Source organism: Tetrao urogallus, assembly GCF_951394365.1.
Source record: "Tetrao urogallus genome assembly, chromosome: 6".
Classification (NCBI taxonomy): Eukaryota; Metazoa; Chordata; class Aves; order Galliformes; family Phasianidae; genus Tetrao; species Tetrao urogallus.
In genome coordinates this window covers 17992652-18018618 of record NC_136819.1, presented here as the reverse complement: position 1 = coordinate 18018618, position 25967 = coordinate 17992652, and the positions used below count along the sequence as shown (strand labels likewise).

Genomic DNA, 25967 nt, shown 5'->3' with positions numbered 1-25967 from the left:
CCAAAAGCCAACAAAAAAAAAAAAAAAAAACAACTAAACACATTCTCAACTTCTCACTAGCCTAGACACTATGAGTTTTTGTTGTTGGTCATGACAAAGCAGAAAGCAGCAAGCAGAAATGAAGACTAATACACAAATTCTACCTTCCTAAGTTTGGTGGTAAGTTCCAACAGTTTAGCATCTTTAGCAGCAGAGTTCCCAGGAGACAAAAGGTCAGACTACACAGCCAGTAAGGGATGGAAGAGATAACAGGGAAAGAAAAGAAACTAAGACTTTAAGGAGACACATATACAAAAAGGTTCATTTATACTCAACGCATATTACTTCAGATTCCACTACTCCACTTGCAATCCTCCAAAAGTCTTTATACTGCTGACTACCCATTACTTCTCTCATCCTACATGTCTCACTCCGTTAACAGTAGAAGAAAAATGTTTTTCCCCTTCAGAAATTGCTACTTATTTTAATACCTACTATTGAAAGAATTGTAATAAAACCTAACAAAGTAGCAGTTCAAAAAGGCACCTCCATAATGCAACAGGGCAACAAGAAAAACTAATCAAATTCCAGAGAGAAATTAAAGACACAGGACAAATCAGAGTGCATTTCAAGAGACGAGCAGAAATAATCTCTGAACTGGTTGGGGAAAAACTAAAACAGATCAACAAAAACAACAGTAAGAACAGATTTTTTCGTAGTGGGACAATAATAGAGAAAAAGACCTCGAGGACATTGCCAGTTATCTTACCTTTGAAAGTGCTGCAACTCTCTGTGCTAGCTCAGCTTCCACCTCTGGTAAAGTTTCAGCTTTTCTCAAAGTCTGCTGGAGCTTCTGCTCAGCTAGTTCCAGCCTTTCTTGCAACTGCCTGTTCTTATCTTCACTCTACATACAGGATTATGATCAGCAATTTTTAGTGTTAAAAATGGGAATCAATTTTGATCAAACACAAAGGTGAAGAGACAGTTTCCTGACTTCACTAGAACTAAGAACAAGCTATCCAAAACTGGTCTCATGAACAAAGAGGTGGCATCTTCCCTTTCAACATATGAAAGCCTTATTTTTTTATTTTTTTTTTTTTATTGCAAATATTTTTGAGGATTCCAAAAGCAACTCCATCAATGAACAAATATAGTAATGGTATGGGAATTATATAAAATATATTGTAAACTTTCAATGTCAAAGCTCTGCTAAAAGTGAGTTATACTAAGGATAAACTCATTTGTCTTTAAAATAACACTATGCATGTTACCAGAAAATTTATTTTAAAATATAAGTGTGTACAAAACTTATAAAAAAAATTACAAACAGTAACTAAGTGTTGCCTGGCTTCCTCCAGTTAGAAAGTGACTGGCTAAATAAAGGACAAAATCCCTCCTCTGGCATGATCAAGTCACTGAAATGCTTAAAAAGCTCTTCTCCAGTATACTCTCATCTTCGCTTTCAGGATAAAGCTCTGTACAATGCACTCCCTACCAAAAAATAATTATCAACAACAGTGCACTACAAATATTTGTTTTCCTAAAAGCAAAGTGAAGTGCTTTGGAATAGTACAAATATTATTTCCATTAGTACTATGCTGAGCAAAAGGTACTGAGCAATTTACAACCTGTCGATGCATGGAGTCTTTAGTGGCTATTTCGTTTTCAAGTTTATCATTGAGGTCATGCACAGATGTAGCTTCACGTTGTGCAGCGAGGTAGCGTTTTTCAAGAGTTGTAATTCTCTCTTCCATGTCCTCCTTCTGGGCCATAGTCTATCCAAAAGGCAAGACAGAATGTAGTCTTTTAATACTGGGGATAATTATTTACTGATCAAACAACAGAGCACACAACTTGAGCATAATTTGTAACTTTAGCTAATAAGTTCAATAACTTGTTTTTAGTAGTTTAAAACCACTGATCTTTACTTAATGGATGGTCAGAGTGTTCTGAGAACTAATTAAAGGTCCCTTTCAGTTTAATAAGGATACATCCTCTTCCAGACTACACTGTAAGTCATATTAATTTGAAGGTTAGTGATGGATGGGTAACAGGAACTGTCCACCACATCACTCAGTGATACTATAACTGCATACAACTTCAACAACAACAACAAATGAACATGAATACAGTCAGCATCTATGACAAGATAAGTATCTTTCATGCTTCAAGTCCACAAAGCTAGATCTCTAGTTTAATAAATTTACTTGAAGTGTCTACTTAATAATAGGTGAGTTCAGAAAACAAATTTTCTTAAGGAACTGGATTTATTTTTTTCTTTTTAAATAAAAGGACCATCATGCTGTAAACAGTTATGCCTTATCTTTAGACCAATGAGCATCAAGGATTAACTGAGCACCAGTGACAAATATTATAAAGCAATTACACTCGTGACTACCCAAATTTTGACAGTTTATTCCTTACCTCTCGTACATCTCTCTGCAATTTTGTGTTCATCTCTTCAGACTTTATTAAGTCTTTTCTAGCTGTGTCAAGATCTTCTTCTAGCTCTGTTACTCTACTAGATAAAGCAGTAAGGCGTTCTTTCATTTGTGTCTGTTCCTTGTTTTGCTTATCTATGATGTCTTGGAGTTCAATCACTTTAGCAAGATTTTCATCATGGCACAAAGAACCATCAGAAGATCGCTATTAAGGAGAGAGAAGTATTTACATATGATATAGAAATTTGAAAAATGAATTGTTAGTTAGCAATAAATATCCCACCCCTGAAATAATTCTATTATGAATTAGATTGCAAAAAAGCAAAACAGGCTTTTTGATCACATCTTCACTCAAAATCTTTTGTTATGGTTTACAATTAAAATATTCTGGTTAATCTTAAAAATAAATAAATAAATAAATAAAATCAAGCAGCTTAAAGCAAATAGCTCTACCTTCCCATTTGTAGTTGGTGTATTTTCTTGTTCATGATTTATATCCAGCATCCCATCTGGAAGCGTTTTTTTCTGATTATTTTGCTCTTTCAGAATCATTAACTAAAAGAAAAGAAAAGCTTATATAAGTTTCAAGTTTAATTTCCATCTCAATAGTAATATAAGAAGCAGCTGTAAAAGCAAAGGAGCAAAACAAACTTACTGCAAGGTATGTATAAGAAAATATGTCACAAGCACTCAAAAAATATGCCACTGCACCCCAACAGTAGTTCTTCTAAAACCACAGAAACTATGTTGATTTTTTTAAGGCTTAATATTTTTTCCTCTCTCCTCTTCTGGTCTTTCACAGAACGTTACCCAATTAAAAAATACAGTTATCTCCACTTGGTAAAAAATTTAAATCGCAAAATTGAAAGAAAATCTTTAATAACTGAATAAATGACAAGTATTGATTAAACACTCACATCCCACACGTGAGGAATACTTTAAAGAGAAACCTACCTCTTTATGCGTAGTACCTAGTTCTTCTTCCAATAAACTACATCTTTCAAGTGCTACTCGTAACCTCTCCCTTACCTGAAAGAGTCATTTCAGTGTTATCAAATTATTTGAAATTAAGAAATCAACTTCACACACTGCCACACTACCACACACTTTTAGGTTATAAACAATGCTTTATTTTCACTCTGTTCAGAGATCAGCTTAATCTCAAGTCAGTAGTAATTACAACAGACAATACAAAAATAACTAGATAAACAATGAATGTCTCAAAATTTAGCTTTTTTTTTTTTGTCATTATCAAACTACATCTCAGCATGACCTGTACGTATAGGCAAGAATTAAACATATCCAGAATTTACCCACCCTTTTGTAAGGCACAAAGCATGCATGTTTTTGCTTATTCGCTACAAGGAAGAAGGAATATACATCTCCTGAAAATAACCTGCAAGACTTTGTATACAAGTTCACAGAAGCTGTTCAATAAACTAAGAGTTGGCAGCAAAATTCACAGCAAGTTCCACCATTTGCATTGCCTGCTGCTAACATCAGGTACAGCTGAAGGGTGGAGCTCCTTTAAATCAGCTTTATTTAATAGCACAGCATAAGCAGATTTCTTTCCTCTTGTTCTCTCTAGCCCACTTGTTGTATTACACAATTAAAAGGCTAAATCCTCACCTTATACAGGTAAGTAAACATATGTGTTCCTCCAACAAATACATAAACCAAGCATGTTCGGATGCAACATTAGCACAGAATGACAGAATGCTGGAATAAACTACAGCACCTTGCTGCAGTACAACACCTTTTCTTGGGAATGTGGTTACTAACGCAGTTTTAGCACAGCCACCATTTTAATATAACAACTTAAGTATATACAACTGTATGGTTCACACTAAGAAGAGATAGGATTTTTAAAACATTAACCAGCATAGCTATTACCTTTTCATCAAGGGCTTTGTGGTGTTCAAATAAAGACTTTAGTGCTTTGAGAACTTCTACTTCACTAGAAACTCCTGCTGGAGATTGAGCTTGTCTCTTCACAACAGTCATTCTGAGAGATCGCTCATGCCTGGAGACAAGACACTCCAAATGTTCCAGTAATAGCTAAAACAAAAAGCAGCAATGTTTATTCCCATTCTGCAGAGTTACAGAGAACTGCGCCTCCTAAAACACCAAATTCTGACTTTTAAATTTCAAACAAATATTATATCAAGTCCAAGGACATGTATTAACATTTCATTCCTTTCACCCATACTAGAAGTGATATAAGAGCTAATGAATTCTCTATACTCTACATAGTTTTAAAATCAGGTTTCTACTTAACTGAGCCTTTCCAGTTCTTCCACCAATCTGAAGAACAGTGTCAGAAGGACACACAAACAGAATACTCTTAACTCTTCTGCTGTGTAGCTGCGTAATCTGATGGCAAAGACTACTACAGCTTGCCCACTCTAGTCTTATCTGGAGTACTGCACATTTTCAAAACTATAACTAGAAGAGAGCTGAATGACAGATAGTACTGTGATCTTAAATGCCTTTTCCTGATTCTGCACGGCAATATCTGGAGCCATACATAAGCTTCCAGCCCTTCTTAACACGCATTCACATCTGCAGGATGACTTATGTGCAAATAGCAAGTAAAAAAGCATTTAGCTTTTCAAATTCAATATTCAGTGTTTTTCCTCCACGTAGTTGGATGCTTCAGAAACAGTGACCTTGGACAAAAGAGAAGGAACTAACCCTAGTATTATTTCTTTCTGCTTTCAGTTCAGCAATTTCTTCTTCTCTTTCAAGCAGCTGTTCCCTGCATACATTTAGCTCTTTCGTAAGCGCTGCAAATTCCTGAAACAAACCAGACAAATGTAGATACATTAAATACTGGGATGTAGCAAGAGTGGATTCATACAAACACTTGACGTAATTTCTTAAAGAATTTATTTCAGATGTCTAAAACCAATACAATTGTACAGTCACGATAAGCAGGCTTAAGTTTCAATGCTTAAAACAGTTATAAAGTAACAATAAAAGACACTGGAACAGTAGTTTGAAAACTTGCTTCTGTCTTTCCAGTTATCTGAGTCATGGTAACCCTGGTAAGCAAAGAGAAAAACCTGTTTCTATTGCACTTATATATTGTTTCTAAGGCTTGGCGTTTCTGATACAAAGGTATTCTATTGAGCAACTGAAATAGCTACTACATCCTAAACTACTCTATTCTCTAGCAACAGTGTCACAAGAAATATAACAGGCACTGGATCAACTCAAAGAACACACTCCGGATACAATGTAAAATACAACCACACAAGACTGTCTTTGAGCAAATGCTGAGAATTATCTTCCCTTCCAACTCAGTTTGGTCAAATGTCAGGTGTAACTTGAATCACATTGAAAACAATTATTAGTAGTAAGTCTAAACATAAACAAGGTCATACTTTAGAGGACAGCGTTGTAGAAAACAGGGTTGAAAGATCACTTTTGTTATCAATGCCACTTAGGCACTAATGAGAAAATTAATGCACATCAGTCACCTCAATGACTGGTGAACATTACTGAAGTACCTGAAGTACCCCTACAAGAAAAGATAGAAATGCCAATAAACTGATTAGTCTTCACTAATTCTCTACTTTCTATGAAAGAGAAAGACCAAACACGTCTGTTAGCACATAAGTACAGCTGCACTGCTAAGACAAGGGAGGTAAGGCTAGGAATATACCATGTAAACACACTGTGCATAAAAGGTGCTTCTCCAATTTTTCTAAACTCTGCAAGATACATTGCTCAATTGACAGCAGCTGCCTATCAAGTAGAGGCTTAAGATGGTGCTGTTTCGTAGTAAAATTCAAAGTGACAAAAAGCCATGCTTAAAACAAAAGGACACATCAACTAGTACAACTCCTAGTACACCCATAAAATCTAACTTGAAGCTAAAACAAGCAGTCTAAAAATATGTATTAATTTAATTAAGCAAAAAATTTACAAAGCTTTAATCTAAAACACATACAACAAAAGACAAGAAATTCGGTTGCATGATATATTGCCTAGAGTGAACTCCTTCAGGATTACTAACACAGTAGGCATTAAGAAGTTGCTGTGACCAAAAGACAGCACCACCACAGATGCAGAATCCTTCATCATAACAACTTCTCCTAAATAAAAATTTATCATGCATATTCCAGTCAAAATTTGTGAGTGAATCGTGACTATTTCACCTTTATACCTCTAAAGTAATTTTCACCATCCTTAAAAAAAACCGACTTAGGATTTTCAAGAAAAAAAAATGCTGAAAACACACATACTAGGGCATCCAGGTCAGTAAATTCATAGCTAATGACAGCTTTAAACATGCAAAACAAAACATAAAAGATTCTTGAGCGCAAAGTAAACCAAGAAAGGGAAACTCCTCCCCAAGCATTACAGGAGCTGGAGGAAAAATTCACTCTGCTTTAAGCTCTGCCTACAGAATCCTCCTTCCTGTTGGAATTTGTACTGCGCCCCCAGTAACCCCATGGGACTTTCTACGACTCCCAGGCAAATGACAGCATGCATTTCTTTTGCTCCAGATACAAGCGCAGGTAAACCCAGCCGAGATTCTGAAGGTGTAGCTCTTCACAGGTCCATCTTGTTATTTTTGTATATTATGCAATTGACTGTTTTCAGGTGGTACTGAAACTACTACAAGTACTAAGACTCAATGTATTTCCAAAGGAGCTTGACACAAACATTTTATGGGTTGTTCTTTTTCCCCTTTTTCAAAAAAAAAAAAAAAGAAAAAAAGAAAAAATCTCCCTTCAAGTGCCAACATCAAAATCCAGAAGCATGGACACTAAGTAAGGACTTCAGGCTGACACGGTGAGCTCTATATTCCTCCCGACTATCTCAAGTCTAGCGAACAGAACAAAGAAAGCAGTAAGGACTATCAGACACTGTTTTGCCATCTGTCCTCAACTTAGTAACACTGTATGGCATTAATAAAAATGTTACTGAAAACAACTGCTGATGAGTTCTGTCTACAGAAAAACAGTGTATATTTCAAAAGGAAGCTGGTTTACCCTTTAAATAATAATTACAGACAGTTCTGTTCCATTGCATTCTCCTGTGCAAATATAAACTGTAGCACAAATATATCATAATTCTGACGTGAACCATCGCACTGTCAGGTGACCCAAGAATAACAACGCACATGAGAATTTATACTGCTGCTCCAGAAACAGACTGACACGTATTTCTAGCATTGCGTAATACATTCATTGCTGTTTGTTTTTGCAAAATGTATTTGCTTTGAGTCCCATAAGCAGCTTCAGAAAGAACACTCAAGTGTCCTCAGTTTCAGTTGATGCTGCCAAAAGACATGTTCTTTCTAGTTTAGATCACTCTCTTCAACGGCAGACAGTTTGCGATTTCCTCAAGCAGTTCAAAAGGAAACTATTCACAACTTCATTACCTAAAAACACATTCTGAGTTGTCTCATCTTCTCCAGCATTAAATCGATGCACAGAAACAAGTACAGGAAACAAGACAATTCGTAAGAAGCTTTTTTACTTGCCCAAATACTGTATTACTCTGTACGTAAAGACAAACTTGAAAGCTTTAGAATTGAACTTCTGCTCTGCTTTCCAGTTGCAATCAAAACAATAAACAGTCTACTCTAAAAACTGACAGGAGTGGGGACTCAAAATAAGCACAACAGAGCATTTACTACAAGAAACAGTGTGCCAAATATACCAAATAAATATCCTCTGTTGTTTAGAATGCACAGGCAAAAACCCATGTAGTAAACTGAAATGCTTACTCAAGAAAGTAACTTTCCGAACCAAATATGACACTGTCAGAAAAGAAAACTCAGCAAAAAACTAAATTCAGTGGAAGTAACTTTGTTGTTGTTCAGTAATTCATTTTCTGGGTTTTGTCCACATATCCTCTACAGGTTTTTAAAACAATGGCATTTCTTCATGAAGAAGAGTCTGTATTCTGGGCACAAGGTGAAAAGGAAAAGCTGCCAGCAAGACAGACGTGTTGAGTGAGATCTGGAACTTTTTTCTAAGATGCCTGCTGTAAGTAAAAGCAGTGGAGAATCTCATTTCTCAGCCCTGGCCTGGTGGGAGCACATCTGAGCCACAGCACAGAAAATATACCAGCAAACAGCATTTGGGCAGGCATGACCCATGCCTAAAGAACATAAGGACAAACACAGTGCCTGAGTGACCATCTTTCCAAAGCCACAGCTTTTGGGGGTGATGCAAAGTGTTCTTTTTCTATTTGCGTGTTTCTGTTCAAAGGTTTTCACTCCAGCAATTCATTCTCTGGTGACAGCAGCATCTCCGTGTGTGATGCTGTCCACCTTCCAGCGCACTTAGCTGAGAGGCAGCAAAAGCCCCTGCTGCATCGTATTCTTGTGCATTTCCCTCATTTCTCAGGACGAGGGGAAATGGCCTTAAGTTGCACCAGGGTAAGTTTAGGTTGGATATCAGGAAGAACTTTTTTACAGAAAGGGTTGTGAAGCACTGGAATAGGCTGCCCAGGGAGGTGGTTGAGTCACCATCCCTGGATGTGTTTAAAAACTGTATGGATATGACGCTCGGGGTCATGATTTAGTGAGGGTTGTTAGGGCAGTTTGGTGAGGTCGTGGCTGGACTTGATGATCTTTAAGGTCTTTTCCAACCTGAGCAACTCTACTGTATAAGAACTGAAGTAGCACCAGCTGATCTAGCTGTCAAGCCTGTAGAATTGTGATGTCTGATCTGATACTTGGCTACTTAAAAGACGATGGTGGTCCAGGAACATAACAGCTTTCAGGTAACAGATTTTCTTCATGTTTATTACGAGTATACTTTACAGGTTCCACGGATAGTAAACTGCAACCCATTAAATGCTACATGATAGGAAAGATGACACTAAAATTTAAAGAAACAGGTAATCCCTGTGAATCCAACAACAGAAGCTATATAGCAGGGATGCTCTTTCTACAGTAACTGCAGAGAACAGTAGGGTTGCTTGGGATTTGCTCAAACAAAAGACATTTTTGCACAAAATACAAGTGCCTCTCTTAAGCAAATAAGAATTCAAGATTAAAGGTATGACTAGAAAACTTATTTTAAGGGTAAGAAGAAAAACTTTCAGCTTATCAAGAAAATATTATATATTAAAAACTATCTCCTGGCAATACAAGGATGAAGTTGCATCTTTAGGAACATCTCGATCCCAACTATGCGAGCAACATTTACCTGTTTAATCCTTAAGTAGCATTCTGTTCTACTGTTAACATTCTGTTCTGTAATCTGCACATCAAGCAACCCACACAATTATCCAATATGCTGAGAATATAATAAGAACAACAGAGGAAAAAAAAAAAAAAAACCAAACAGGCCATCAGGGATGAGAAACCTAGGTAAATATGAGACAAGTTTCCATGGTGTTACTCATACTACATGTAATCCATGCTTATTCTAAATAGTGTGTGCACAGAAATGAGAAGCATCATAAATAAAACAATCAAATCAAACCTAAATACCTACACTTAACAGGATATTTAATAGTCAGCTCATTTTAAACCCAAGGGTTATAGGTAGCAGCAGTAGTCAATATCCCAACATACCAGGTTTTAAAAGCACACATTCAATAAAACTTAACTGTTTAACAGAATCTGGAGGGGTCAAGTAACAGCAAGCAAGTTTTGTAGCTACTGACTCACACCAGTTTAGCTTTTTCAGCTGTCAGGATTATTAAATAATTCAAGAGCAGAGCTACAACTCAAAAGCACTTGCATGTTTTGATCATTAAATCCTGCCTTCCAAGAAAATGCAGAAATCCAGGAGAAACAATAACCAGCCCAATAAATCAGATTACTTTCAACCTTTCCAATATCTATGGCATGCCAGAATGGGTAAAACAAAAATTAATCTAGAGTGTAAAAAAAAAAAAAAAAAAAAAAAAAAATTGTTTTTTGCTTTTCACCTAATGAAATTACTTTTCAGTAAGCACTGAACATAGATATGGTTATGTCAGACTCTTGAGTCTGAATTAAAATGTCTTTCACACTCAAACTGCCTTAGAAACATAGGTGAAGGTTTCTTTAATTGTAGCAACTTTCTCCCATTCCAACCACTGACACTGAGATAGTTTAAAATGTTTAGTGTAATTTTGATCAGTCTACATTTTCATTGAATCAAAAGCCATTTTTCCCCTCTCTACCAAAAACTGTGCCACTACTTGAAAACACTAAAACAAGCACTGCACCCAGCTAATGAGTAGTTATTAATAAACTTAATACCTATTAAAGTTTAGCATCTTTTATCATTCCAGTTCTCTTTCAGTAGAATATTCTTGAACTTCACTTCTTGGATTGACCTTTCTGGGCTTTGTCATTAATGATGCTCCACTCTAAACATCCAATTATGTTTTAAAATGTTTACAGCTGTATAATTTTACTGCTCTGGAATGAAACACACTGCTTCCAGTCCACTTCAGAGCTGGAAGCTCTAGCGTTTGACAGAAAGCAATGTGCAAAAGAACTCTAACTCACAGTCAGTAGGTAGCAAACAGATGCCCAAGAGCAAAACAGAAAAGTTCAGTGCAAAGCCAAATCTCTACAGCAATAAACAGGTTTCCAGTTACTGTCTTGACTGACCTGCTCTCCTTTACACGCAGCGTTCACTGAGCCTTAACTACAAAGCACTAAATCTGGATTTAATTGCTAAGAACTTTCAGGAAGTGCTGCATATTGAAGTACAAGGAAACATAAATGAAGATGAACAATATTTGGTAGTTTTGCAACAGAAATGCAGAATTAACAGAAAAAAAAAAAAGGGGGAAGGAAACACATCAGTTCCGTGTTCTCATCTAAAGCTCCTCTTTCCCTTAATAATCTTTCTGACAGACATTTCCTATTGGGGCATGGAAGCATAGAAGTACTGAAACCCAAACATGGCAGAATCTTTGACCTCTTGAAACATCAGAGGTTCTCCTTTCACCACACTAATTAATACCCAAAGTTCACACGCGCTCTTTGGAAAGAGAGCCTGTAAGCTCAAGCACACAAACTGCAGGTTGAAGGCAGGCAAACAGGAACCACCTACACTCAACTCATTAAATGCAGCCAACAGAAGCCATTTAAATATGCAAAATTATTACCACCTGTGCTATCAAGTTTAATTTTCTATAAATCATGCAAACCATCACTGTTATGCATATAAGGCTAAAACAAAGCCCAGTTCAAAAACATATCTTGGTGCATCACTGGAAAGCCAACAATCACTGATTATACACATCATTTTACAGTGCAAAGTAGAACTAAGCCCTGGCAGCATTCTATTTTCTTCAGTGCTAAATGCACCCCCTTAAGTCTGCAAAATTCAGCAAGAAGAACATAACAGTGTTTAGCTTAGGTCTAATTTTGCAGTTTTCTATGATCCTTCCTGTACGACAACCAGCCTTGATATCACTGACACATTAAGAATCTATGTTTTCTTCAAACTACTCTTTCATCTCTTCATTAACTTTAACAAATCACTGGCAGCATCTGTGACCAAAGTATATGCGTTCAAAGTGTGGTGGATCACAGAGTCTACTTTCAGTTAACTCAGAGCAGGGAACACCTACTTTCAACTCAACCTTTTTAACAGAGATTTTTAAACTACTTTTACAACTATAGATGTGTATCTAAGATTCCATACTGAATCAGCAAACAACTATACCAAAACAATCCCACCCCATCCCCAAAGGCTTTTTCCAAATACTCAATACTTGTGGGGGGAATTCTGTCACTTAGGACTCAGCAGCATTCACTAAGAATTAACAAGAAAAAAACTGAAGGCTAATTACAAACTCAAGTTGTAAGTTCTTCTCTTGTCTTGCAAAGTAGTTGCAAAACGATGCTACTGAAACTACATTGTAAATCTTCAGAGTAAAGAAGTTCAGAAGTAAACAGCCAACATGCAGCAAGCATAGAGTATACAGAAGCTGTCCTCAAAAACTTAATATCTATTCACACACAAAGGTAGTGAGTCTATGGCCCATCCAGTTCCAATCCCCTGCCATGGGCAGGACTGCCACCCATCAGATGGGGTTGCTCAGGGCCTCATCCAACCTGGCCATGAAGCCCTTCAGAGATGGGGCATCCACAGCTGCTCTGGGCATCTGAGCCAGGGCCTCACTGCCCTCACAGTAAATGTACAAGATCAGGTGAATATTCATCAGGAAAGCTTCAGTCATCATGAAAGAGCAGGCTTTTAAGCTCAGGGTGTGTTTGCCTACTTTGTACAGGCTGGTCAGTGCTACAGTAGTCCTTTCCAATACTGTGCAAGCATCAATACTCATATTCCAAAATTATAATAGTTCACAAAAACACTTTGAAAAATATTTGGGAGATATCTGGAACAAATATGCCTCTCAGTTACAGTCTGAACTAGTGAATTTGAAGGGCCTCGCAGTGTGAATGATCACATTCCTGCACCTCTGGTTTAGTCTATTTTCATTAGTAACTAATACAGTGAGTAGTAGGACAACTTCTTAGTTGTAGCTTTAGGCATCTCCATTTTTGGAGTCCATGTCAGTAAAAAACTTACCCACACCCATATCCACCATGGCAAATGGAGAATACAAGTTGTACTTAATTAAGAGGAAGAATCTTGCTTTACCAGTTCCACAAGATACAGGGCAAAACCAGTCTTCATATTTAATATGACATATAAGAGATTTCATTTAAGCTTTTCCTCTCCACAAAGAAGTTGGTCAAGATCTCCTGGGATGCTGCAAATGATTTCACAATGCACAACACTCCTCAAAACTGTACAATAACCACAAGGTATCTGAGAAAATTTAATAGAAGTTCAACACTGTTAGTGGGACCCTCCATTATGGAGACTGACTCCTACTAAAGCTGTAACAAGTTTGTTGTAAACAACGCTGAGCTGTCAGTTTCCTTAGGCAAGAAAAAGATACCAACCCCAAGCATGCTGCACTCACAAGGAGCACCACAATTCTTGCTCAGCTGACATTATATACTAAATTCCTTTGAGTTAAGAATTAAATATCATTTAATCCATAATCCTGAATTTCAGCATTTGAATCTTCACAGAAGTAATAATTCACTTTTTTCCCAGAAATAGGCCCAGAATAAGATTCTTCATGCATGATTATTTCAGAGATGGGATCTCTCTGCTTGCAAAAACTGTAAGCAGCAGCTGAGGCTCTGCCCTGCCTTATTCCAGACATTAATCTTGGCTCTAGTTGCCAGGTTTAGCTCTGGCCAGTAGTTGTAGAGTGTGTTTTTCACACTGTGTTAGAAGGGAGTGCTTGGGAATATCTGAATAAGGCTGGCCGAGCCACTCTCATTAAACAAGCATCAACATGAATTCCCCTTCAATGCTCCGATATATATTTATATACACACACAAATGAACTTTTCTTTTGCCAACTGATGAAAGTTCAGTTTTATAGTTTCAAACTTGTTTAAGCAAGTAATACTCCACGAAGACAGACAGATGCCTTCAGCACATAATTCAGCTCAACTGGCAGGCCCTTTACATTTTGTTTTTCTACTTCTTTGTATTCAATCACTCAGTTTACAAGCTAAGTGAATTTACTAGCTGAAGCTAAATACTCAAATCTGCAACATTGGGAATGAAAGCAATTAGATCATTCTATTAAAAAGTTTCCTTTTACGAACAAAAACTACTCTAAAACCTGTTCAAAGAGTATAATCTCATGTCTCAAAGCAGACATGTCTAATATTTAAAAACAAAAGCTTAACCCAGTAACAGATTGTCAACATTTGTTTTACGCTTACCTTAATGCTTTGTTGCTTGCTTGTTTTGACTGCACAAAGACATTCAAAACAAACAGTTCCATCAAATGTCATAACAACCACCTGAACCCAAAAAACATGCTACCTCACAGAACACATCCAAGGATATTGATCAACACTCAACAGCAAGGAACAAAAAAAAAAAAAAAAAAAAAAAAAAAAAAAAAAAAAAGGAGAAAAGAGGCATCTTAACATGCTGTGACCAGCAACAGATGCTGCAGCAAAACATGGATTGGTGAGGAGCCTGGCCTTCAAAGAGGAATAAGCTCCTGTTCCACAATGGGTTACAAATGAGGGAAAGATGATGCAGCCAGGAAACCATGAGGCCTTGTACTCTTTTGAGAGATAATACAAGCTTGGCCCATTTCTCCTCTACTACCTCCCAGGACAATTCTTTATAACCATTACACAGCATACAGAAAGTGTTACGCAGTCTCTGGAGACTACAGTTACAAGGAATCAGTTGCACCAATTTAATTTATCAACATAAATCTACAGCCAGAGGAAAGGGCAGTTTCTTTGCTGCATGGCACTGAAAGCTAAAACCCTAAAAAGCTTTTTAATTCCCATTTTACAAGACCTAATCCCCTATTTCTTGAAACAAAGGCTCAGATTTAAGACAACAGCATTGTTGAACCACACCCTCTAATGACATTCCAAAAACTCTAGCTGCATGTTCTGAAAGAACTAGATGCACCTGCCCCATGTTCTTCGACACAAAGCTAACGAAGAATGCTACTGATCTTCAGAGCCTTATCCCCAACAACTGTACCAAAGTGCACAAAAAACATATTACTCTACAAAAACACTCACAGCAGTATCCCAAGGCATCCTTGAAATTATCTAAGCCAAACTTTAGTCATTCACCCCAAACTAATTCAGCAAATACAGCCCTGGAGAGAGATACTAAATTTAAATGTTCCCCTAAAACATGCAGACACACATGAAGACCCCCAACCACATTTACCCATATATGCAAGGTCTCAAAGACTGTCCTTCATGCACGCTCTGGTCTTCCAACCATGGTCTCTAAGGTGAAGATTCATTCTCTATATCCACACAGTTTAGATTATCTGAAAAATTCCTAATGCCAGAGGAAACTATTCACACAAAAGAATCCAAATTAAGTCTTTAAATGACCTTTGAATTACATCAGAACTCTATTAATGTGTTTCCAACTTACGATGCAAGAGGTAGCCTATGTCTTAAACCCTAGTAGAAGCAGGAGACTGAAGTGTGAGATGTCAGTCAGGACTTTTAATATGACATAATAGAGCCTTAAAGGATAATAAATTAGTAACAATGCAGGTTTCCCTTGGGAACAGTAAATCCACAAATCTTATTCATTCACGAACTACAGTGAACAGCACAGCTGTAGCAGAATTCAGATGTAAAAAAATACCACACTTCAAGTATTAGATATCCCATTTACGGGTAGAAGGGCAGAGAAAATGAGCTTAAACTATGACACTTGGCAACAGCAGATATGGCTACATGACTTCTGTGATGGGCATTTGAGAATCCACAAGTCAAACCCACAATTTAACCCTCACCATTGATCAAGTCAGATGTTCTTCCAAAAGAACACTGCAGAATTCCTTTTCTGCTCAATTTTGTTTCTGAAAACAGCTTAACATTTGCAGCTGGATATTTTTTTTTTTAATTAAGCAGTTTGTGTTCAGCACTCAATAAAACAAACAAGCAACTCCACTTTCAGATCTTTCTCCCCCTTCCCAGTGGTTTATTATAGGATCCCACTTTAAATCCATACGTAGGTTTTAAAAGCCAGACAAATCAAATTGGTTCTGTTTACTGAGATAACCAGTACCATTAAAATAACAGGAATTTACAATCCTCTTTACTGAATGAACCCTCTGCACATTAAAGAAAGTTTTACTGTTTACACAGAGGATTTGGGTAGCCTGAATTCCTTTTCAAGTCGGTCAAAATAAATACTATTTCTCATTACAGGAAGTTGTCAGCATTGAGAAGACAATGATTAAACTTCACTAGTGCCAGGACTCAGCTACATTTGTAGTTACACCTTTCAGCCACACAGCCAGCTAAAGTCTATACAAACTGACACAAAAAATTCTTTGTTTCGACTGCACCTCCTGAAAAATTTTGTCTTGGTTTTAAACTGTGAAAATTCATCAGCAATCTATGCTTGTATAATTAGATCCTTATACTGCGTGCTGGTCAGTAAATCTGAGGTACAGAACAGGCTGCCCAGAGAGGTTGTGGATGCCCCATCCCCGGAGATGTTCAAAGCCAGATTGGAGAGGGCCCTGGGCAGCCTGGTCTAGTATTAAATGGAGAGGTTGGTGGCCCTGCATGTGGGAGGGGGTTGGAGATCCCTGATCCTTGAGGTCCCTTCCAAACCAGGCCATTCTGTGTGATTCAGTGTGAGGTAAGGAAAAAGAAACATTTCTTCCTAGAGTAAAAAGTTCGTTAGCCTGTCATGCACATCTTCTACTCACTTTCATCAGATATTCTATCCTGTAGCTCTTTTCAAGAAAAAAGTTGTTTCCAAATGCAATGTTTCTCTACAAGACATTTAAATTGCACAACACTGAACTTAGTATCAATTTACAAAGGGGAAACAAGATCATTAAAAAACAAGCAGAAATTTCTAGATGAGTAGATGACAAATGGAATTGGGTAACAAACTATACCACACGCTAGCAACAGAGGGTAAGGTATGGCACAGCACGAGCACACCCAACAGTTGCTCTGCTACAGAAAAGAATTAAAGGCTGCGGAAAATGGAAAACACTTCGGGCTTTTTTCCAAGAGGATTTTTTCCCCTGTTTCTTCTTAACAAAACTAGACAGAGAGACATTCTATTGAAATTTTCAAGCTTTTTGCCACATGGCATTTGTTTAAAATCTGTCCCGAAGATATGTGACAATGCCTAATACTGGGAGCATAAGGACCTTTTCATCACTGCACCTTGAAGCACTCTGCAGACATTCTAAAGCCAAATACTATTTCTAAACATCCATAAAACAGAAGAACTACAGGAAAAGATATCTTGACTGTTCTTATTCGTTTTGCTCCCAAGAAAGTCCCAGTGTATTATAAACACAACCAAAATTATATTCCAGTTAAAATTTTCACTACCACCCTCAAAAACCATTTCCTGAGCAGACACGAGCATAAACACGAGCATAGTTCAAGGCTAGCCACTGTAGAATAGCAGAAGAGAAGATTAAGTCATAAAGCTTCTCTTCTTGAAAACATTACAGCTTTAGCCACTTTAAGAACAGGCCCCAGAGCCTTGGTGCAACAGCCAGAAGGAGCCAACTTGCAGTACAGCTTACAATGAAACGCAAGATAAAGTCCAAAACAGACAGAGGTCAGGGGCAAAAGACTGGTCACATTAGTGACCCACATAAGGTTTCCACATAAGGAAAATAACATCAAAATCAACCAGAGCAGAACTTTTAAGGATTATTGTAATCACAGTCTCCCCTCCAGTTCTGAATAAATGAACAGAAGAACAAGCTCCTCGAATGACCTACAGATACACACTCCTCTCACTATTAAAATTATCCGGAACTTACAAAATGTAGCAACAGATTTAGCAGTTAGATGGTTTGCATCTTCAGATGTGTGAGACTAAACGATACTAGGTGTTGTCACGTATTAGAAAATGTTTCTAATAATTTCTTGTATGTATGAATCTCCCAACAGTTTGTATGCATTTCTGTGAAAAAAATGTCTAATAAGGGAAAAACTCCACTCAATAGCAAAAAAATAATTCTTTTCTCAGCCTGGAGAATGCAAAAACATTTTTCCTGGCAAGCACCTCAACACATTTCCTCACTCGCATCTGGAGACTACATAGACAAACTGAGGGGAAAAAAAGCACTTAGAAAGCTATGAACACTCAGATTACCCAAAACACAGAATCTTTCTCCTCTAACTAATTGTGGATTGAGATTCATACATACAAGAAATTATTAGAAACACTTTCTAATACTAATAGTGTCATTTAGTCTCACACATCTGAAGATGCAAACCATCTTAACTGCTAAAACAGCCTACGTAAAGACACCTGACATACACCTCTAAAGGAAGAAAATACAAGTGCAAAATTAAGAGGAAGAGAGATGTATATTAACTGAGTTCTTGGATGAAGGGCTAAGCTGAGAATTACAAAATTACTGATGGACAGCTAGTAAGATCTCTCCAAAGATTTAAGTTCCCTGAGAACACTCAACTATATGTGATCTACATACTGACCTCAGTTCTTATGCTATGTTCTGGAAAATATTTTCTGATTTTTAATCTGGTGTTATCACATCATGCACAGTGAATACTTACCAAGCATAATTGAGTAAAAATCAGATGTGGAGTGTTTATTATCTGCAGTCTTTTGATGATTACTCTATAAGCACCTGACGTCAAGTTTCCACAAGGCCATTAACTTAAAATGCAAGCATACAAACAAAGCTATAGTCTTAACTTCAAATCCTACAGCATCAATAAACGTAACATTCACATCTCCCAAATATGTATCAGAATGGAGAAACTTAACATAGATTGCTCTGTGGTTTTAATCACTAAGAACTCCTAAGAGTAAAAAAACAAAACAAAAGAAAAACAACAACAACAAAAAAAAGTGTTTATTTATTATCTTAAAAGAAAGACAAGGGCTTCTTTTTCTTTTTTAATACTCTAGAGAGAAATAAGTAGCCACACTAACCCCCAAGTCTTGGAGCAATCATCTTAAAAGAAGTTTTGAGGTATACACTTAAAAAGCAGAGAAAAAGCAGGAGGGCTGGCAGATGGAAAATTCTCTATTTTCAGAATACCAAAGCAAACTACTCGTTGTACAGGTGGCTACAGGAAAATTAGCATAAGTGAACATATATATGCAAAGTTTACCTTGTCCTAAATACACTACATGTTTTATGAACTGCTTGCTTTGGTTACAGCTCTTCTCACTCAAGCTTATACGTGGTCTGTTGGTCAGCCTGCAAGTTTGATGACAGCACATCATAAGTTAATAAATCCATTTTCAGATATTTGCACACTGACTGAAGAGTGAGAAAAATAATCACTGCCTCATTTTTCAGAGCTACATCCATAAATCACCAATAAAAACAAACAAAAAAGCATTTTTACTTAGTCACCAGTAAATCCTTCTGCTGATCAACCAAAGAAAAGAAAAAACAGTAGCTTTCGACTATTAATTTTATTAAAGGGATTGACAGAACATCATAAGAGCAGTTTCAGTGAACTTGCACAAATACATTTAAATGAAAAACTGAGAAGCCAGAACAAACGCTAGGGGTCTGGTCCTGAACATATGCCTTTTGGACATAAGCTGTCTCTTTCTGTGCCTTGTAATGAAAAAACATTAGGGAAGCTGAGATTTATTGTTATAGTCAGTGAAGAATTCTAAACATTAACCCATACCTCCATCTGACTTAAGCTACATGGATGAAGACGATCCAGTAGTTTACTAACAGTAACTGCCAAGCAAAACTCAGCAGCTGAACATAAACAGGAATAAAATTACACTTGTCTGAAAAAGCAACTGAAAGACTCACGTTCATCTCTGCTGTCACAGTGCTGGGTGAGAAATGGAGGCTATGCCTGTGTGACACACAGCTGCACAACTGAAACCTTTTAGATCTCTATCAATCCTGAGTAGACTGCTGAGACTAATGGCTTTTACTCAGAAGCCAGAATTGCATCTTGCTGAAGTAACAACAGGCTACGTCACCTCAAGGCTGAGTAGTTGTGAATACCGTAAATGAAGCTGCACTTAAAACGCTCAGGAAATTTCAGCTACTGCAAAGTTTGGCAAACCCTTCAATTAATGTACTTTCCGCAGCCATGTTCTTCATATCTATGCACAATTCAAGACCTCAGTTCTCCGTCTATGACATCCTGTATTATTTAAAACTCGCCTGGAGGAAATCCAAATAACGCCATTAATAAAACGACAGCTAAATCCATAAATTCACCATTACTAAACAACACCAGGGCAGACTTCAGACTAAAAGTTTAGACATTTCTTGCATGCGAGACAATCTATTTCTCAGACTAAGAAAAATCATTATATAGAGACAGATCTGAACTTAACTGAGCATAAGTATAAATAGATTTACTTTTTTTTTTTTTTTTAAATAGAAGCATGTAGCAGTGATAAAACATTTACTATTAAATAGAACGCAACTAAAGATGACCTAGTGGGGATTTGCTTTAAATTAAGATAAGGCAGGCATCCCAGTAAAGCTGAAGCCAAACCAAAACTGCAGGCAGCTTTTTCCATATTTAATTCCATGTTACAGTAAGCATTCTTACTTTTATACACACACACACATGCACAGAGCCTCCAACAGAAAATTCACATCTGTCCCTAATCTATGCCCCCTTACATACAGAATTTCTGAATGCAGAACAGAACCAGATGACAAACACAAGAAGTACCTTTCATTTACAAGCTGCTTTGCACAGCTCATGTTATGATACATTTCAGACTAAAAAGTAACCACTGTAAGATGAAGGTGGATCTTAGTAAGAGTATTGCTTTATCACAACAGCACAGCATTTGTTCATTAGCGCTCAAAGTTCTGCAACATATATAATTATCCTGATAAGACCTGCTGTGAATTCATCCACTGTACATTTACCTGTGCTAGCTATGAGTCCACAAATTAAATGGCAGTCTTCTCTATCCAAAACAAGCCCGATGCTGGCATTCACAGAAACATCCACATAGAATTCTACCAACAAACTGAAGCCCAGTCTGTCACATCTCAACACCACAACTGGCAGGCACCTGGAACTCATCAACCTTACGTTCAAAACATTAGTCTGAAGCGCACCACAGTCCCATGCATTTCTCAGATTAATTTACAAGTTTTAAGCATGCTTATCTTAAAATATGTAGAAAACACACTGGAAGCACAAAAAGGGCAAGGAAATAACAGAGTCAGCTATTCATCTGACCATAATTATATCATAACTGAATGCGTTTACACTGAAAAGACAAGTTATTTAACTTCTCAGAGTAAAAAGTGCATTTTCATTATTTCTGTGAAGAATACAAGGAAGAACAAAAGTGGTTTTGAATTCCTGCCTGGCAATTTGATTTCATCCAATTCATATTCCAAGGTCAGAGTAAATTTTAACCAAGGTAAGAGATAATGCCCAGGAAACAAAAAACATTGCTAAATTAAACAGAAACCAGTCACTTTATCAAGGCAATGCTGACAAATTTTGCTTCAAACTGTTCATACAAGAAAGGCTTGTCAATTTTAGAAGTGAACATAACAAAGCACACCTATAACGAATGCTCTTCTCTTTGTGAACTAGAGAACCACAACAAAAGTCTTCCTGCTCTAAATAGCTGCTCTGATTTTATGAGAACTGCAACAGATGCCCTTACATTACTAGTTGCCCATCATACAACAAGCTCATTAGAAGAGTCTCTTTCTCCAACATTTTAGAGAAGGGAAAAAATCACTGCAGCAGAATGAACTGTAATTATTTTTATAACTTACAAAGATGTGCAAGTACACAAGTACTTGCCATTTCGTAGCTACATACACAGAGATACAGGCTCCTTTACTATACTAGAGAAACTCAATGAACGCAGACAATTCAGAGCAGCAACGTCAATAAAGACAGAGAGCCTTCATACCAAAACCAGAAAAGTTCTGGTGTAGAAGCAATCTGCCATCCCACCCCTTATACACAAGAAGTTTCCATCAATCATTAGAATGGTCTAACTGGTCGATTCAGCTAAAAACATAAACGACAAAGTGTGCCTACAAACAAGTCAATTCAACACTCCTGAGGATAAAGTGCCCCAGAATCAACTACAAAGACTAGCTGCACGTACACACTAGGCCAGGGGAGAAATAATACATTTGTTAGATGTTGACTCGGTGATTCACACCATCATACTGCTGTTTGCACAACCACTCAAACTGATCCTCACATCTTTCTACTTAACTGAAAACATCTACTCTGATTAAAAATACTTAAAAGAAAAAAATAGCACCGCCAAGTAGCCCTTTTTTTTTTTCCCTGAAAAAAAAATGTAATGCATCTGTCAGTAAAGTTATCCTGCTTCTACCCCTACTTGAAATCCACAGTTGAAACAATGGGTTGTTTGAGACAGCAGTTCAAAAGAATGTTCAGCTTGAAATAATTAACAAAAAAGTTTGACTAGTTCCAAATACCGTAGCCAGCAGAAAGTTCTTCTACTGAACACTTAACAGAATTTAAATTAGAATTTTGTCAGAAATTTACTAATCCGAAGTAACCAATTAATTGCCATACTAACAACAAGGGTTTGTCAAACACAGAAGACTCTTCTGATCCGCAGCAAGAATGAATTATTTTGTGAATGCAACTTTTGAAAGCAGCACCAATTCTCACTTTCCACTACCATCTGAGCTTAAGCATGACTCAAGACAGGAGCAGTACAGTTTCACACCATGACAATGTTATTTTCCAACAGAAAATCTACAAAAATCCATTCTTGCATTGTATTTATATAATGCTGCAATTGAACCACGAGACTTGCTTCCCCACTGATCTCATGCGAAAACATACAAGTGTGACACACATGAAACTGGGAACTGTTGAGCTGCATGAATCTTTCATAGAGGTTTAGAAAAAAATCTTTACACACTGGTAGCTCACAAGATTTAAGAAGGAAAATGAGAAGGAAAAAGGTAAGACATAATGCAGCTTAGAGAGCTTTGGTGATTCCTCTCAGCCACAAATTCAAGAGTAACAGTTTACAGATCATACAATTGGTTAATGGCACCTGTTAATGCACCTGGAAGAGCAGCTAAAGAGAAGCCACAATTATTACAATAAAAAGCAACAGAAAAACAAAGAATGAAGAAGAAATTTTTGCCTGCAGCACATGATTTAAAACAGGGAGCAGCAAAGGTTGGAAAATTCTCCTTTCTGATTTCCATCATAACACTGTAATCCAACTACATTCACATTTATTACTTTTTAGTTTCTGTCCCTGAGTAATTTCCAGTATTATTTAACGTATCAACAGTCATACAGTGGAAATAGGAGAGTTTGAAACCACTGCTTTAAACAGTATGAACAGTAACCACAGTATTTAGGAACATATAAATACTTGTAATAATTTACATGTTTTCTTGTAATAAGACATGCAAGCCCAACATCACCATGACAAACTGACAAACTCAGGACAACAACCAAGCAGGCTAGAAAGTACAAGGCTGTCAATAGTTAACTGACAACTGAAAGTGGTCTCTGCTTTGCCTACAATCAAAAGCTTTCCAGCATGTTCAAAGTTCAGTTGGTTTTGATTTTATTTATTAAGACTGGAATGGAGTAACTAAGAACAGAGAAGATCTGTAGACATCTATGAACTCTCTTAACTGCACACTACTGCTCTATACAATATGTTAAGTACTACAGCCTATATGTGGGCAGATTGCATCCTCCAGAAGTCAATTTTAATTCAAGTCTGTAACAGTATCAGAAACAGCCTGTTTCATTCCCCCAAATGGTCTATACATATTTCTTAGGCACACAGATGAATTAGGCAGTAAGAAACACTAATACAACGGTGACAGAAAAAAGTCCACCAGGTTCTATTAAACAAAGCAATGCAGAAACAACCTCATACTCCTGAGCCAAAGAAATGCCAGAAACAGGGAAAGCATGCTAGAGGGAAGGGGCTGATGTTCTCTACTCGCCTTGCTTTTCTGTCTTTCCCAAAGTGAACAAGCACCAACAAATACTTCAGGAAAGTATTAGGTTGGATTGATCTTTCCCTACGATAAGCTGTTCAGTAAATTGAATATACAAGACAACAATAAAAACAACAAAGATAAGTTATCAGAAAACAGCTTCCTTTCAAAACATCCATACCTGTGGAAGTGCAGTATTGAGCTGTCTCTGCAAGGAATCTCTTTCATGGCCAACTTCATGCAGCTTGCCCTGGGTCAATGCTAGCGTCTCCTGAGTTTCTCTTAGTGTTTCCAGAAGGCGATCCCTTTCTTCCAACATGGATACCATTAACTGCTCAAAATGGGAATCGGCATCTGACTGTAATGGGGAACCTGAACCATGGCCTCCATTTCCCCCAGAGGGAATCTCTGCCTCGCTGATGGTTGGCATCACCTCACACATCATCTTGAAACAAAACAAGACAAAACAAAGACAGTACATTTAAGTCAAACAAATCTAAACAGGATAAGCAAAGGGACTTTGGATACTATCCATAATATCAGCTTAGGTCTCTCAATGATAGCATCAGCAACAGTTGCCAACACCTTAGTGTTTGCCACTATTTCATTAAGATTGTGGGTGAAAAGGTAGACAATCAATTTAATCAAGGCATCACTCTATAATGAGAATCCTGTGACATCTTGCAAAACCAGATTTTTACAGCTGCTTTTTAAGCTATGATCTCATTTTAATGGACTTATATTTTTGTTAAGAGCAAACTGCCACTGAGATCCTTAAAAAACAAAGATAAGGCATGCAACAAGCCACCAAAAATTATATACTTAAACCAGTTACTGATTACACTGCATATTTTGAGAATCATTATATGCTTCTTCCAAGTCTTCAAACATATAAAGATAATATGTAAAATAGTACTCTGAACTTATGCTGCTGTCTTGCAGAAACCCACTGCTAATGTGATGCATTTAAACTAGAGGTAAATCCACATAGTCCAAATTCAGGAGATAATAACATAAAAAAAGATAAAAAGAAAAATGGATTACAAAGTAGTAGCAGCTGTCATTGCAAATAACAACATAAAGGTAAAGTTAATTGAAAATAATTCAAGGCAGAGTATGAACACAATTAATTAGGCAAATGTAAGTACTTTACTACAGTCAAACTGAAAGGACTTTTAGGAAACCTAACAGATCACGAATGGCTATGATAACAACCATTTTAAAAACTTGGAAAAACATACAAATATTTACAAACGATTAATTGCACTCTTTCACTGAACCACTTAAGACTTCTGAAGTTCTTTAGACAGCCTCTTTCAACATCAGAGATCTGTAACACTTACAAAATGGTTCGCTCAGTTATCAGTTGTTCTCAGCATTAAGCTCCACATTCATTTTAATGAAAAACTAAACTTATTCAGAGGCTTTTAACGAGGTTATACCTCTGAGTCTGCTGAAAGGTTCTGAATACCCTTAAGTGCTCTGCAACATCTTGGTGTATGATTACCGCAAGCCCTATACTTTCAACACCACTACATTATTTACCTTGCTCAATAAAATAAAAAGGCTTGGAAAACGGGCTCCAGGTTTCCAGCAGTACCGGTTCTTCTGTTTTTAGTAGTTTTTTCTTATCCTCCAAAATCTTGTGGATTGCAAAGCATCCATTCAGCTTCAGTCCAACATCTGCTTAGCTGAAACACCCCGTGTATGTGAAAACAAATAAAACTGCCCAATAAAGAGCAGCTCCAATAAAAAGCAGCAGCAACTCCAGCTAACTAGCCAAGTCCCCAGCACAGAAGAATGTGAGAATTAACCTCCAGTCTATTGTTGGCCCATAGGTCCTGCAACAGCTGGGATGGAGGAATCATGTGCAGAGAGAAAAACAACGTAGTCCAACGCTCTGGTGCAAAAGCTTCAACAGTTCATGGCTCGGAAATCCCACTCAGGTCACAATCGCATTATTAAACAGAATACGGGCAGCATGGGAAAACGGCTCGAGTTTTATCGCGAGGGATTTGGAAAAGCCTCCTTCCTTTTCTCTTCTGCGAATTCCAACAGGAGGCTCACCTTTCAGTTTCC

General features: G+C 37.2%; 1 protein-coding gene across 2 annotated transcripts in view; it reads right to left on the bottom strand.

Annotated features, from left to right (window-relative positions):
• Positions 1-24333, bottom strand: part of PPFIA1 (PTPRF interacting protein alpha 1) — a gene marked incomplete at both ends in the record, with an annotated part of 50508 nt that extends 26175 nt beyond the window's left edge. Inside the window, 9 exons of one of the 2 annotated variants that reach the window (XM_079537339.1) lie at positions 144-218; positions 749-883; positions 1608-1754; positions 2404-2625; positions 2874-2975; positions 3375-3449; positions 4314-4478; positions 5115-5216; positions 24070-24333. In XM_079537339.1, the coding sequence (XP_079393465.1) occupies positions 144-218; positions 749-883; positions 1608-1754; positions 2404-2625; positions 2874-2975; positions 3375-3449; positions 4314-4478; positions 5115-5216; positions 24070-24333 (1287 nt within the window). The remainder of the gene's footprint in view (positions 1-143; positions 219-748; positions 884-1607; positions 1755-2403; positions 2626-2873; positions 2976-3374; positions 3450-4313; positions 4479-5114; positions 5217-24069) is intronic. The other variant, XM_079537340.1, reaches the window with a different exon arrangement.
• Positions 24334-25967: the final 1634 nt, after the last annotated feature.